This window comes from Sander vitreus, chromosome 22 (assembly GCF_031162955.1).
Source record: "Sander vitreus isolate 19-12246 chromosome 22, sanVit1, whole genome shotgun sequence".
NCBI classification, from domain to species: domain Eukaryota; kingdom Metazoa; phylum Chordata; class Actinopteri; order Perciformes; family Percidae; genus Sander; species Sander vitreus.
The window spans coordinates 15,566,012-15,582,265 of NC_135876.1; the positions used below are offsets into that span (position 1 = coordinate 15,566,012).

Genomic DNA, 16,254 nt, shown 5'->3' on the forward strand with positions numbered 1-16,254 from the left:
CCTTCAATCATGGACTCTGCTTGTTTTTATTTGAGAGATAGTAAGATTTGTTTGACATGAAATACTTGATAATGTAAACTAACGTTCAATATGTTAAGAGCATGTTCATATATGGTAGTTAATTGCTTGATATGCTCATCATATCAGTAGTCAAAAGGAAGTATAAAGTATGTAACAAAAATTAAAACATTGACTAACATTTTGGAGCAGTCTGCTCTGCAGGGCATACAAAATGAATAGACACTTGAACACAGACGTGTGACTCTCAATATCATGCTTTTCATACTGTTGCTCCAGTGACCAACATCATTACGACATTAAAACTAAGAAACAGTTAGGTGCTTGTTGTGCTTCTTGACAAATACATTGTTTCCATGAGAATGATTTGTATGATCCAGAAGGGAAATATAAAACCTGTAAAGAAATCTGTAAAAACGTAAATACTATATAAAAAATATCTTAAGCTGGAATTCACACCTTACTCCTCTAATTATTATACTTTTCCCCAATATGTCAAATACAGTTTAATGACTTTCATTAAATAATATCCCACACTGCTCTTTCATTCACATTCCCATTCATTTGTACCACACAGGAGCTCACACTCAACTTTATTTGAAGATATACAATGACCGGAAAGTGTTAGGCAGACAACGGTGAGTCAGCACCACCAGATGATACACATTCTTTTTTTCCTCTCTCCATTAAATATTTGATCAGAGGTAAATTATTAAGCTATCAAACTGGACACATTCCTTTAGAGTTTTAAAAAAGAAATGCTGTTTCTGGCGTGAAAGCTTTTCCAAAGGCGAGCTTACTTTGCGTCCACGAGCATGAGATGCACAAAGAGTCCGGCTGAGCAGATGACGGCACCTCTCTTGGTGAGCAGCGGCACGTGGCGATAGCCTGGAAAAAAAGGAAGTGGGTTTTAGCTTTGTCAGCAAATTAGAGTCAAAAACACTTCATAAATTATATGGAACACAAAAACTAAAGTCAAACGATTTACATAAAACTGTCAGAAATTCTGCCTTGTTATTGTCTTAGTGTTGTAATTTGAATGAAGTAAAGGAGAAGTCAGAAGATATTTGAGTTGTCCCTTGTGTCCTTCAGTCCTTGAATAGGCCTTTTTCAAGTTTGGGCAAAGAGCTGAAGTGTGAACCATACATAACTTGACACTTATCAAATAGTTCTTGATATTTCTGTCTTTGTAGTTTACCTTGCTGTTGTGACTGTAAACTCCACTAAGTTCAATATCTTTCGACAGAAAATTCATCTGTGCTTGTTTCATCTTGCTTTCTCCAGTTCAGTGCTTTGTGCTGTTTTGGACTCTCTTACCGTTCTGTATACTGGTGAGTGGTAAACAGTACTGCCCGATGAAATCATTAGTGGATGCTGTGTCATGGTCCTCCACCAATAACCGCAGCATGGCCAGCTCTGGGACGTTGATGTCAAACGTGAATTTCTCGTTCCACATTGGGTTAAACCCTGCAAGGATGGATTATTGTTCAGCTGGTTCAACTCGCTAATATATACATATTTTCCTCCAAAGTGTTTTGTTTTGCTCTGAAAAAAAAAGAATGCTGGGTGTGTCCATATCTGTGTATGTGTATGCTCACCATTGTTATTAATGTAGTGTGTCTCCTTACTGGCGTTGTCTGCTGGGACGCCATAGATCTCTACTTTCACCAGAGGGTCAACGATGGAGTTGTGTTTGCTCTTGTTCAGTTTAGGTAACTGCTGAGCTGAGATCACCTATTCGTACAAATATGGAAAATAAAATCATCTACAGCATGAAAAGTCATTGGTAAACAGCAGAGTATTTACAATACAAATTCAAATACAAAATTGAATGTACCCTGTGGAGTTTTTGACCCGTTCTGTGGGTCCCTGCTTTGTTTGGATGATGCACAAGGGGGACACAATAAACAGTACATGCCTACAAAGATTTTCTGCTGCTCAGCTGGTCGACAGGAAATTGCCTTTGTTTAAAAGAAAACTCCACAGGGCACCGTTAGCTCTAACTAATGCTACTTTTCCACTGCATTGTATGGCTCGACTGGACTCACTCGGCCGCTGTGGCTCAGGAGGTAAAGCGTGTCGTCCACTAATCCTCGGTTCCTCCAGTCCGCATGTCGAAGTGTCCTTGGGCGAGACACTGAATCCCAAATTGCTCCCGAAGGCTGTATCATCGCTGTGCGAATGATCAGATTAGATCCTGATGAACAGATTGGCACCTTTGATGGCAGCCTCTGTCATCAGTGTATGAATGTGTAAGTGAATGGGGTGAATGTGGCCTGTAGTGTGGAGTGCTTTGAGTGGTCGGAAGACTAGATAGTTGATACTGTATATCAATGCAAGACCATTAACCATTTACCATGTTTTGTTTTCTATTAGCAAAAGTTGTGGACAGTACCTGGTACTGTTTTTGATACCACCTCAGTCGAGGTTCCAAGCGAGCTGAGCCGATACTAAAAGGTGGAGTTAAAACACTGTAGACCAGTGATTGGTCAGAGAGAACATTACCTTGCGCGACACGGGACATCCTGCACAGACACGCTGTTTTTGAATATCCAAGCTACCGTCAACAGTGACTGCAATTTTTTTATTCGCTCAACCCAGATTTTTTAAAATGGAAGCCCACAAAACTATGTAATGGTCAATAACATAGTTAATTACATAGCGGTTATTTAGCTGTCGATGAAAAGATTCAGAAAGTGTTGCGTTGATGATGATGTTGCAGCAGTTTAATGCGGCGTCGCTGTGGCGATCAGCTGGAATCCATCCTACACTGAGGGGATACTTTCCGCAGTGGAAAACAAAGAGAGAAAAGGACTGCCACAGAAAAAGTGAGCGGAGCCGGGCCATACAGTAGAAACATGGCTTAAGACCTACTGTATTACTCACCATGACATGAAATGTCTTTTTATTTAGCCAGGGCCCTTCAAGAAGTGTGCTGGGATTAAACTGAGAGGACATATCTCTCTGAAATTCAGGTTTCAGGATGTAGCCACAAAAACCGTTTGGCAGAAACCGACCCTGGTTTATGTGCATTTCCTTGTGGGGAGTCTGAAAGTTCAATGCCACTAAAAAAACAAATCAGAGAAAGAAGGGAGTGAAACCATTCACACTTAATATAACAATAACACTTAATATATGAATGGCTGGATTTCTGCATATAGTAATGTGAGTGTACCTATCTGGCAGCCAACGTTCCACAGGGGGACTGGGTTATAGTTGGAGGAGTCAGTTCTGGAGCCAGCAGGGTAGATCCTACTGAGTTTGTCCATGTTGTGATGGATGAAGGCAGTAGCTACAAGAAAACACAATTTTCATACTCGGATCATGACAGATCATAATCAACTGGAACATGTCAGTAAGGTTAGTAAGATATGATGTTTACCTGAAGTCTCAGCCAGGTTCAAAGCTTTAGTCTCCTTGAAGGATGACATCTCATAGAAGGCGTGGCTCTCCTTGGAGTGTTCAAAGCCATTAAAATGGACGCTTTTGCAGTAGACGACAGTGTCAGAGAGCGCTTTGGCAAGTTTGATTGTGGATTTCTAAAAGGAGACGGGATTGTGGCTCAGTTTTGTTCTGCTCATTCAAAGAGGATATTTAAAAAAAAAATATATATATATATTTTTTTTTTTAATTCATTACAAATTAGTATCAAACACTTGGCACACCTTTGTTTGGGCTTTTGTGCTGTTCTGCTTACATTCTGCAGCCTCATCCTCATCAGACACACTGCCTTCCTCTACGGTGCTTTGATTGTTGACGGCAGCATTCAGTTTGTTCAATCGCTTTCCCTTGACGAGGAACCTTCCCTTCAGCTCCTGCACAGAAACAGACAATATGTGTTTAAAAGCTTGATATGCCACGTAATGGCTGAATGCAGGGATGCATATTCTTATTTTTGAATGGTAAAAAAAGCATGTTGATAACTGCTGGTCACGCCTTCTCAGCAGCCAATGACAGCGAGGAACATATTGTGTACTGCATAATTATAGTTTCCTTTGAGGCTGACAATGCCAAAGGCATTCATCCCATGGGTGCTACATTTAAACAGGGCTTGGGAATGTCACTGAAAAAATGATTTGACGTGATATATCCTCCATTTGTATCTCTTCTAGCACTGATGACTTTTTCAGTGCATCTTCTGTCATAGTCACGTATTATCAAAGATACAATAAGGTCTAAAGGAGGAAAGATATGGGAGAATTGACAATGAACTATGAACTCAGTTTGTAGCAGAAAACAAAATGAATATAATGCTTAAAATTATCAAATGCACACCTAGACAAACACTGAATACCAGCCCCTATTCACATGCCAATGATGTCTCTTATCAAACAAGGTGTTCTCTCACACACTGCCGAGCCTCACAGTCGGATCTTGTGATAAATTATTAGTTAATAAACAACTTATCTCTAAGCCCTGACTTAGGTGAGATAATCAAATGCAAAACTCAAGATCTTGTGTACCCACATTATCAACCCATGGAGGAGGAGCAGAGGTGTGAGATTGAGGCTGTTTTGATTATGTGCTAGTGGTTTAATTTGGTGCTCACATATTGAGGATGGGTTCTACTTTCATCTCATCTGCTTCCTTTCCCAGACAAATCTAATAGACACTTTAAACTAAACAGGAAAGTGAAGTAGTTCTTAACTAAAGAGGTGGAATTTGTAGGTGCAGTCTCTCTTTGATGTTTATTTAAGGCTCCAATGAATGTTACATTAAAGAATCAGTAAACTGAGATTAACACACCTCAGGTGAGGGGAAGTGTGTGGGCATGGTGTTGCCCAGAGGCTTTGTGACCAAAGCATCACCCAGGATGGACTTTAAGTAACGGGCCATGAGATTTTGTTGCTCTATGGTGCAGTGGTTCTCCAGGGACAGGATCACTGGGTACTCAGATGTCTGGAGAAAAAAAGGAAGACATTATTCCATGAAGGTGAAGCTTTCCATAATTGTCTTATTGAGAAGGGATAAAAATCATCAATATGTCACATACTTTGAAGGCGTATTCTTTGATGGCTTTGATGACGTCTCTGAAGAGCACTTTGGATGTGAGTGTGTGGCCGTGGTAAATGACAGGTTCGCCGTTAGCCCCGTCCCAACAGTCCAGCTCCACACAGCGACAGCTCTTCATCAGTGCTCTGCAAGGAAAGAAAACCTTTAGGAAAACCTGCACACCACTAGCATCACTGCAGAAATGTTTCCAGGATGTTTACCTGCATTTCGACCAAAGGAGCTAGTGTCAATTTTGGTTTCTAGGCCATAGTTCCTGCTCCCTAAAAAGTCTTTAGTCCTAAAGCTCCTAAAGGCCCTGGAACAATTGGGGTGGACATACACAAGCCTTGAGACTGCTACCACTTGTGTGCATCATTTTGGTTTCATCATGATCATTCATCTCACTGGTTATCGCTGGTATAGTCTCGTATAGTCTCCACACGCTGCGGAGGAGGGTCTGGCTAGTCCACATAGCAATACGGGATGAGAGAGCGAACGTGCTCTGGTTTATTGGCATTTCTTTAAACCAATCACAATTGTCACGGAGCCACCGTGCCGCTGCAAAATAGCCTTGGGAAGGAACTTGTTTCGATGGAACGTGTACGTTCAAAAGTTGTTTTAGTTGTGCGAGAGAAAAGTCAGATTGGACAGACAGTTTAGCTAGCTGTCTCAATTTACGTGCATTATTATTATTACATGCAGAGATCTGAGGAGCAGTTAATCATAGTCCTCATTAATTAACCAGAGTTTAAAATTCCAACACAAATAAAGCGGAAGGAAACAGACATCGGCGAAAATACATGCATCCGGCAGAATTACCTGCAACATCGGAGCAATCCCGGAAGTGGTACGTCGAGGATATAGACTGGTATAATTATTAGAAAGTGGTATTTCATTTTGTTTTTTCAACAGAATTATGTAGCCAACTTCCTTAATACTAGTATGAAAAAGCGAGGGAGCAGGAGCAAATTGAATTTATGTGTATGTCCAACAAAATCCACAATCAAAATACTCGGTCAATCTGCTTTTATGTAAAAAGTAGTGGTTGGTAAAAGTAGTTACTTTATGTAGGCTTCTGTGCTGCTGGGTCCTTTGAGTTGGTCTTCCATCAGGTATGTGTTGTGTGACGAGGAGATGAAGTAATGGTTGAGGGGCTGGTGCATGTCCTGATACACAGGTTTGTGGGCCGGGTTGAGGATGGAGCCGTCCTCCTGGTGCATGTACATCAGGAAGCCATCTTTGGTCATGCGCTTATTCTGCTTTGCTGGTGGACAGAGGACAGACAGACGCGATGATTATGATACGATATTCGGAATGCGTCTGTCTCTCCGTACTGTGTACTTAGAGTACTGTTCTATAAAAAAAATCAAAAGACTTAGTCCCACCTGTCCCATCCACCTCGTATTTTTCAATCAGCTTGACAGCGTCCTCCATGGATGCCTGCTCCCTCTGCTCATTCAACAGGAAGTTCAGCAGGTCTGTGGCGCTCATCTGACCCTCTGTTTGAGCGTAATTCCCATAAATCACATCTATCTCCTCCCGGTGTGTCAGCATGTCATAGAAGAGCTTGATCTCTGAGCCCTCCAGGGTGCCTGAATTTGAGGTGTCACATTCCTATACAACATGAGACATAATAAAACAATAAACGACACGATAGCTTTTAAGTTTGACGAACTACACATTTTTATGGATAATATATTAATCTGCAGGTAGCAATGGCTCATTGAGACGCACCTTGAAAATGTCTGCTGCATAAGTGTCGGCCACTTCAATGTTGAGCTGTTTCAGGAAGTGCTTCACCTCTTTTAGGTTCATCTTGTTGTCCTTATTCTTGTCTGCTTTTCGCATGCAGTTGAAAATCCAACTGGCATTTAGATGTAAGGATTATATTTGAGCTCAGTAAGAACAAAACAACAAATCTGGGACTGCAAAACACACTTGATTCCTCTCAAGATGTTTAATAGAAAAAGCATTTCTCAATGAAAGACTTTGTCAAGGATACTGCTCGCTATTCTGCTGGGGGCTGAGATTGTGCATGTTGCTGATGATCTTGTCCAGACCGTTGACCCACTGTTTTGCCTCTGTCACACTGGCCGCCATCAGGTCGAGAGTTTTCTTGCGGCCCTTGAAGATGATGGAGAAGCACCGCTCTTCAACACTGGGGTCTGTGTGTTTATCAAGCCCCTTCGACTGACGGCCCATGCGCACTGAATCAATGTCATCGAGGGTGACTGTTTGGAGAGAGAGGATGGGCTTTGTTAGAAATTTGGGCTCTTGAGGCATCGCCAAGGGTTGGTTTACGAATACTAGATAGAGATCCGGCGTGTGGTGAGATTGTCTTGAACTTGTCCAACAGAATTCTTTCTTCCTAAATATCCAACACATAGCTACTAAACATGTTCCGTTACAACAGTAGATTGAGCCTGAATCTTGTTTACTTTTTACTTTTTGGACATTTTACTTTTAAGAGATGGTCTCTCAGACATTTTGTTGTTGTCTGCTGCACATTTAGATTCTTTGGCAACCCAAACACATTCCATGGAGATTTGATAACTGCACTTAACAACAGTATGATGCAATCTGGCCTCCCTTGATCTCCACGCGTTTATCGGTGTTTTTTGCCCCCAACGGCTCCTTCCAGGCAGCGCTGCCTCGAGTTGAGTGGACATAGGTCACAATTGGGAGATGTAGTGATTTTCATAGAATGGCGTCTTCTAGGGGTAAGGTACATCCTATGAGTAAATTTGTAATGTATTAGTTGATGATCTGGATTCTTAGATGTACCACACACATTTTTTATCTTTAGCTTTTTAATGCACCGCTACGTTCACTATGTTAGCTAGCCTCTGAATTTGTTTGTCTGCTGTTTGGTGGGTTCTTTGGGCAGTAAAGCTGTGGGCCGTAAAACCAAAACAATGAGCTCAAGGACGTTTAAATGCCAGTAGAGCTGAGGGGACTTGCACAATTGGGTGTTTGTCAAAACACTAGCAACCCTGTGCACATTACATGTAGTCATAGTTTAGATGATTCAAGTTGATCATCAAATAATCAACACAGATATTGATTAGTGCAGCTACTTTATATAGTCAGGAACAACTGAGAATATTTCTCTTCTTAAAGAAGATGAATGCAAAATGTATTTGTTGCTCCAAAACAAATCTCTTCTCTCATGCAGAAATTAAGAATACTAGATAGAGATCTGGGATGTGGTGAGATTATCTTGAACTTGTCCAACAGAATTATTCCTAAATATCCAACACATAGCTACCAAACATGTTCCGTTACAACAGTAGATTGAGCCTGAATCTTGTTTACCTTTTAGACATTTTACTTTTAAGAGATGGTCTCTCAGACATTTTGTTGTTGTCTGCTGCACATTTAGATTCTTTGGCAACCCAAACACATTCCATGGAGATTTGATAACTGCACTTAACAAAAGTATGATGCAATCTGGCTTCCCTTGATCTCCACGTCTCACACATGGGCAACACATAAAGTACCATGGTCGACATTTCTTGGATAAAAATATGTATTGGACACAAAGATACTGAAGATCTCTGAACACACAGCTTGTTGTCAGGCATAAGTTGGGGTCCTGCTCTGTTGTTGAGCAGCTTAATGTACGGAAGAGCATGCACGGCCACGCATGATGTAATCACGCTAAATGGCAACAACCGCCCTTGTAACAAAACACCAAAGACCAGAGGCTTAGCTAAGAGGCTATATCTTAAAGCTAGGTTACAATCACAGTGTTCCCACCCCTTTACACCCGAGGCTGGAGAGTCTAATAAAGAGTGACCATTGTTCCAGTGAGAATCAGAGACTATCTAGGGGCAGGATGAATCTAAAGGTCAGACTACTTGGAGAGAAAAACACAACAGTGAGGGGGTGGTGTGGAGAAACACACCCAAGGTTTGGCAGTGTACACTCAGCTAACTGCTGGATGAACCAAATACCTTGGAGGCACTCACCAGAAGAGTGTGTGTGTTTGTTTAATCATCATCATGCACATTATCCCCAGCAAAACAGACCACTGGAGAGGAGTTTGGGGTTGTGAATTTGCATAATTTTCAGAGAATCCCATCTCTCCACAATGTCCAAGTCATGTCATCTGTGCCACTCCGACATTGCTTGAATACCAGATGAAATTTCAAACAATAAGATTATTGTGCAAGTGCAAAGTTTACGCAGCTGTTTCTAAAACTCTTTTGCAGTGAAGAGGGTGTTGGACATGGTGCCATGGACAGTGTGTGACTCTAAACTTGACCTTAGGGTTTATATTTCGCTTGAGGTCGAGATGGGCAATTAATAGCTGCAAATTTTCATACACACAAAAACCAATAACCACCTACTTACCAAACCTGTTAGATGTTTGAATATGAGCCTGTGAATATTGTTTAGTAAAATTCTGATCTGATAAGCGTGCAAATATTTCTCACCTTTATTGCTGCGACAAATAGCAGACTGGCAGCAATATGATGGAAGTGTTTAATGAGATAAGTGTGTCATATTTACAGTATAGTGCAGAGCCTGACATCCACCTCATGTGATGCGCCAAAACTTTCTTAAATTAAATGAAGAAAAAACTGAGGTGGTTGTTTTTGGAGCAAAAGAGGAACAACTGAAAGTCAGCATTCAGCTTCAAACAGCAATGTTAAAAACAACAGACAAAGCCAGAAATCTTGGTGTAGTCATGGACTCAGACCTGAATTTCAACAGCCACATTAAAACAATAACAAAGTCAGCCTATTACCACCTTAAAAATATATCAAGGGTTAAAGGACTTATGTCTCAGCAGGATTTGGTAAAACTTGTCCATGCTTTCATCTTCAGTAGACTTGACTATTGTAACGGTGTCCTTACAGGTCTCCCTAAAAAATCAGACAGCTGCAGCTGATTCAGAACGCTGCTGCTCGAGTCCTCACTAAGCCCAAGAGAGTGGATCACATCACTCCAGTTCTGAAGTCTCTACACTGGCCTCCTGTGCCTCAAAGAATTGATTTCAAAATACTTCTGCTGGTTTATAAATCCCTAAATGGTTTAGAGCCATAATATATTTCTGATCTGCTACTGCACTACAAACCACCCAGACCTCTCAGGTCGTCTGGGACAGGTCTGCTTGTTGTCCCCAGAGTCAGAACTAAACAGGGGGAAGCAGTGTTTAGTTTTTACACTCCACATATCTGGAACAAACTCCCAGAAAACTGCAGGTCTGCTGCAACTCTCAGTTCTTTTAAATCAAGGCTGAAGACCTTTCTTTTTTATGTTGCCTTTCTTTAATTTCTTATACTGCACTGTGAATTTTATTCTCGTAGTTTATCTGTTTTAAATTTTGTATTCCTTTTTTGCTTTTTAATGTTTAATGTTTTAGGTAAAGCACTTTGAATTGCCCTGTTGCTGAAATGTGCTATATAAATAAAATTGCCTTGCCTTGCCTTGCCTTGCCTTGCCTTGCCTTGCCTTGCCTTGCCTTGCCTCATGTGACCCTGACAGTGTGTACGTGCATGTGTGTTTGTCACTGAGTGTGGGAAAAAAGAGAACCAAAGCTTTCCAGTCTTTCTCTATTGGGACTGATGAAAAGTGACCCAGAATGGAGGGCATTTTTGTCACTTACAGTTACAGAGTGTGGATGATTTACAGGCACTACATAGACATGTGTCCATAGCACTGAAACAACATCTGCTTCAGTAGAGCAGCAGATGAATCTCTGAATGTAATTGTTGCTTGCTAAAGCCCACAGGAAAGCAATAAAACAATATTTCCGTAAACAAGGAAATGCATGTGAACTCATGGCCTATCTCTAAGCCAGTTTGGCTGTGTTAAAAAAAACTGCTTTGACACCGGGCAGCATCACTCGATATCACCTATGTGTGTGTATCTACTGTGCCTGTATGGGGAGTATAAGGCGTACTGATCTGTCTTCCAGTGTTTGTTGAAGGCACATACTCGGTGCAGAGGTTATCAGGTCTGCTGCAGCAGCCGCCGCCGGGATGGGAGGGAGATCGGAGCTACCAGAGACCCAGAGGAAGTATACATGCAGATAATCGCTCTCTCTCACACACACACACACAAACACACACACACACACACACACACACACACACATGGGCACACTTGTATTTTCCAGTCTGCCTTTGGCCACACTGCAGTTTGTGAGTCGTTTCCATTTCACCACAACATTACATCCATTTTTCCCCCAGATCGCACCACAGCCTCTGGCCTCTCTGCAGGCTGGGAGGAGGAATGGGTAAACTGGTTTGAGAGCTTCTAAACCACCTCTGCTCAGTCAGGCTACCACTACAAGCTGCCCCAGCTTCTACTTGTTTGTCCTCTCCTTTTTCATGTTATCTACTTTACAGTGAAGAAGTTACCCACATGCTTTATGTTCTGTAAAGATAACAGCAACAAACTTCCCATGTCACAAACGTAAGTCATACTGTGCATTTGAAGGGAGTTTATAAGAAAGATGATTTATCTTTTCCATATATTCTGGCAGTAGCATTGGGATTAGAGGGGTGTGTTTGCAATAAGTTATTGTTGAGAACTGAAAGGAGAACTCTGAGTTCATAGAATAATTGGAGACGGATGTACATCTCAAAAGACAGTGGGATGAACTGAAGGATTTTATAGAACTTCTCTTTTTGTGTATCATACACACAAAAAAACGTATGTTTTACGTAAAAGTATGCAAACACACACATGCAAGCAACCCAGTAGAAGATGACACTCACAAGTCTGGTTTCGCTTGATTAATTTGTGGGACTCTTGCCACAGTGTTTTGCAGTCTTCCTGCAGTTTGAAGAAGCGACTCTTCTTCCAGTTGCCCCTACGAACCTTGACCAGCTCCCCGCCTTCCAGCAGAAACTGTAGATCCGGATCTCCCTCCAAACCTGCAGAGGTCATACACAAATCTTATCAATTTACATGACCTATATAATGTTAGATGTGCTGGCAAGGGGTGTCTCTATGATATTTATAAGGGAAAATATGTGCTAGTATGTTTACAACACACTTCTGAAATGTTTGTCAGGTTTTCATTTCCCTGAAGGGATTCTCCAGTGAGTTATGAATGAACTTCCACAAAGTTGGGGAAAGATAAGAGAAATATTAAAACAAGAACAGTCAAAGTCATAGCAGCACTTTTATGGGTCAAGCTCCAAAAATGCTGCACCTACTTTTCCCATAATCCACCAATAGCATCTTTTTGTTTGCCTCCACTTTGTAACACAGGTATAAAGGCTATTTAATCGAAGTTCCAATGCCAAGATACTGCAGCGATTGTCATAGTTTAGAGTTGTGTTACATTTAATCAAATCCAAATGTACTCACAGGACAGAGGGAAAGTGTTGACAGAGTGTTTATTTAAAGATTTAGATCACAACAGCAGAGCAGGTGAATCTTATCTAAAGCTAAAACACACAAAATTTAAACTTTAATTATTTGAGAACATACATAACGTGTGAAGACTTGACAATTTGCCAAATACAGATATGTGCTCTGGCAGCAGACTTGTAGTTATACATTTATAGTCGCCAAGCCCAGCTGAAATAAGCCTGAACATCATGAGGGTTATTTTGTTTTAAGACTTTATAAATCTCCCTCCAGACCCATAGAGAGATGATACTGTGATTAAACTGTTTTTTACAGGCTAGTACTCCTCGAGTAAATTGACCTTTATGTGTAAAATTAGTGGCATGACCCTTTACGCACACACACTATATATATATATATATGTCTTGATTCCTATAGTGGACATTTTCCAAATTTTTCATTTTGTACTATTCATTTTTTTTGTCTGAAAAAGACCCTTTAGTTTGATGGTAGAAATCTAAGCGTATAGTCAGCTGATCGTAAATCTTGTCACAGTCGTGTTTCCAACATTACCTCCTTACTTCTGTTCTTCTGTTTCATTCAACAGTGCCTGTGGTTTGTCATTCAGGTGAAGTCATTTGCTGATTAAGGCTTTATGGGGAACGGTCTGTAACATCTGTAGGAAGCCACAATAGGCTTACAGGACAATGTTGGCAAGATAATGATTAGTTTATTTGTTTTCCATCTGTGCAGATGTGAGGTAATATTGGTGTTAGTCAGTGTATGTGGGTGGGACTGAATTTTGCACACAGCTTTCATGCATCACGCAAGCTTAACAATGGTTGTTAAATATGATACGAAGCAGTACAAATGTGTATGATTGTCCTCTCAGTAAGCAAAAGAGCATTTGAGGATACATTTACTACAACTCAGCTGGGATTGTGTCAGGGTTGTGGGCAGCACCACAACATTACAGACATTTTTCCCTCAGATCACACCACAGCCTCTGGCCTCTCTGCTCTGGGAGGAGGAATGGGCAAACCGGTTTGAGAGCTTCTAAACCACCTCTGCTCAGTCAGGCTTTATGTCGGGGAGTTAACTCCCCCAGCTTGTAGTGTTATCTACTTTACTGTGAAGAAGATACCCACATGCTTTATGTTCTGAAAAGAAAACAGCAAACAACTTCTCATGTCACAAACTTGAGTCATACTTTGCATTCGAAAGGAGTTTATAAGAAACAGATGATTTATCTTTTCCTTTTTTTCTTTCTTTCTTTTTTGTGTGCAGAGTAATCACTTTCAGGTGGCTGCCTACACCCTGTGAGACAAGCTGGGGCAAGAAGATGGCAAGAATTAAGTTTAAATGCCTCTGAGGAATAAGTTAGGCCAAGGATGGGTACTCACACAACCTGAGTGTTTGAGTGCTTTTTGTTTTACCAGTAAGAAGATAACTTGTTTGAGATCGGTGGAAATAGATGCTCCAAAAGTCACATTTTTGTTAAGCAATACAAACAAGATGGTGCAACAGATTGTTACTATATTAAATCTTCTGAATGGAACAATGACCCCCATATATTGTTTTGTAAAAGCCACTCAATGACTGTAGTCATGTACTATTTGCTCAGTAAAGCTTTATAACAGTTTGCATTGTATTGCTCTGCTGTTCCTTTTTTGACAATGACTAATAAAGCATGCACCATATGCAGCTACATTGTTTTCAGTGAAACAAAATAAGAGGCACAGAATGACAAGACAAAACACCACAAAGGATTTCCCCTCTGCTCATTCGGCTCTTTTGGGGGTTGAAACACCTTCCTGTGTTTGTCCCTTTTTTGAAAGACAGAAAGGTAGCATGCCATACCTTACAGGTTATCAGTGATCAGTGGGAGTTTTTGTTTACAAGATTAAGATCTTCCAAAACCCACATTATGTGTTGTATTCACAATGCCATTCTTCCTATCCAGAATGAACATTCTAGATATGTGCAATAGAATTCTCATTAGGAAGAACTCAATCTAAATGTTATGCTAGTCATAATTTTCATTTCAGATATCCAAAAGGAATCTACAATTCTGTCAATTCTGTCATTCATTGTATTTTTACTAGACAAAATGTATTTTAGATATTCCAAATTACATTATAGATGTCTGGGGAAAAAAAATTATTTTGGATTTCTGAAATTCAAATTATGACTAGTAATCGGATTGTAGTTATCTGAAACTGGAGTTGTTCCCAGTACGAAATCTATTTCAAATATCTTCGTCATTCTGCTACGCGTCAAGCTCAGGCACATTTGCACCTTTAAGGAACTTACCTAGCAGTTTTCCATTCTCTTGCGCAACTTTTTTCACATGTTCCTGAAAAGCCTGTTCCTCGGATGTTGTCCTTTTTGGGCGTTTACGTACACAAGACATATGCCTATTGGAAAACTTGCTTTTTTACAGTAAAAACCTGCATTCAGTCGATGTTTAGTGTGTGCTCGGTGTGGAGGAGAAGAAGCAGCCACTAGCACATAGTTCCCCACCTCATGGGGAGGGTCTAATCGTCTGCTGCTGTTATATAGTATACCCTGCAGCGCTGACTGGCCAGCTGTGGTGAGGACTTTGGGGGAGAGGTCTGTCATTTAGCCTTCCTATTAGTTTTAAAACATCTGGATATCAGTTAGTTTGAACTCCTCTGATGTGCTCCAATGATGCATTTAGGAATTTTTTAAAAACGCTGTACGTCGACCATAGTTCCTTTCAGTAACGAGGAGTCCCGATTTTCCACTGGGCACGTCTGTCCTGCGTCCCTGCTGCGTTCCAGTTTTGTTCCGTCCTCCGCCACGCGCCACACCACGCCGGGAGCGTCTCAGAAGCGAAGCGTCTTGCTGCCCGACTCGCAGATTATATATTGTCTCTACATGTACTTTACAGAACAATCGCGTGTTTATTATACTAGTATCTAGCTTCCACTCCAGGCACTCCTCCATGCATTCTCTCTTTTCTGGCGTTGTCTTTATTAAAAAAGATCTGTGATGTCTATTAGGCTCTGTTTTTTCCATTTCCAAGATTAATCTGTCGTTGTCGGTGGTGTTGTAGAGGAGACATATTGGGGGTGTATTTTGGCTGAGCCCCCCTAAAGACTAAAATCTCGAATAATCCTGATCCTAATTAGCTATAGCGCCATCTCATGGTGGATATATATTTACTAGTATCCTCTAAAAACATGTTTAATCATTTGCAAGCATTCTGACTGTGATCATAAATTAAACCTGCATGTGTTTGGTATTCTCCTACTGTGTTAAAAGTGATATTGTCCCGGCAAAACAAAACAAAACTTCCACCCCCACTTTGAAAATCTGGCTGACAAATTTGCCTTAAGGACACAATTAGTGTTTGTCTGACCCCCATCTGGGCACTAAAACCAAAAATATAGCTAGGCCTACATAAAAAAATCTGTCATAGATATACGCACATAGCTTATTGGTCTTTTCTTTAAAAAAAAAACAAAAAACAAACTTGGTTACCATTTGATACAGAGCTGGAAAATAATGTCACAAAAACTCCTATTTCACACAAGAATTTAAGTATCCTGAATATTTCCTCTCCACCCTGGATGTAAAACACTTCAACAGGTGAACTCTTACAGGTAGCAGTAGAATTAGATAGGCAGTAGTGAATCTGTGAGCCTTCACACACAAACTCACCGTATTTCCCAGGTGTGCCATTTATTTCCATTCTGGTTCCAGTCAAAATAAATCACCATGCGTTGGGCTGAAGTCCTCTTCTTTTTTAGAGTAGTGTCGGATATATTACAGTATAGGAGTTATCACAGCCATAAAAGTAGTCTGCTTGTCCTTCAGGAGAGATCCAGAGTGTTTCCCCTTTGAGCTGACCCACAGAATGTGTAGCCCAGCCGGCTCTTAAGCTATATCAAAGAATAAACTTATTAT

The 16,254-nt window shown here is 40.8% G+C and overlaps 1 protein-coding gene across 2 annotated transcripts; it reads right to left on the reverse strand.

Moving 5' to 3' along the window:
• Window positions 1–7: 7 nt before the first annotated feature.
• Window positions 8–16,200, reverse strand: plcd1a (phospholipase C, delta 1a). Of its 2 annotated transcripts, none has more exons than XM_078280937.1 (15): window positions 16,009–16,200; window positions 11,742–11,900; window positions 7,013–7,241; window positions 6,745–6,874; window positions 6,396–6,624; window positions 6,073–6,274; window positions 5,012–5,156; window positions 4,765–4,917; window positions 3,684–3,833; window positions 3,401–3,557; window positions 3,194–3,310; window positions 2,905–3,083; window positions 1,617–1,752; window positions 1,336–1,485; window positions 8–906 (listed from the first exon to the last, which is right to left on the reverse strand). In XM_078280937.1, the coding sequence occupies exons 1-15, from the start codon at window positions 16,037–16,039 to the stop codon at window positions 815–817; spliced, it is 2,259 nt and encodes a 752-aa protein (XP_078137063.1). In that variant the 5' UTR covers window positions 16,040–16,200; the 3' UTR covers window positions 8–814. The 2 variants fall into 2 exon arrangements, with proteins under 2 accessions (XP_078137063.1, XP_078137062.1); XM_078280936.1 differs by lacking the exon at window positions 16,009–16,200 and adding an exon at window positions 14,635–14,834.
• Between the last annotated feature and the right edge of the window lie 54 nt (window positions 16,201–16,254).

Bases quoted from the DNA above. Each gene is read 5' to 3' on its own strand.
- plcd1a (XM_078280936.1), bottom strand. From the start codon at position 14,734: ATGTCTTGTGTACGTAAACGCCCAAAAAGGACAACATCCGAGGAACAG. The intron at 4,918-5,011 runs GTATGTGACATA...TTTTTTCTCCAG, and splicing joins TCAAAGAATACGCCTTCAAA to ACATCTGAGTACCCAGTGAT. The intron at 3,311-3,400 runs GTAAACATCATA...GTTTTCTTGTAG, and splicing joins GAACCTGGCTGAGACTTCAG to CTACTGCCTTCATCCATCAC.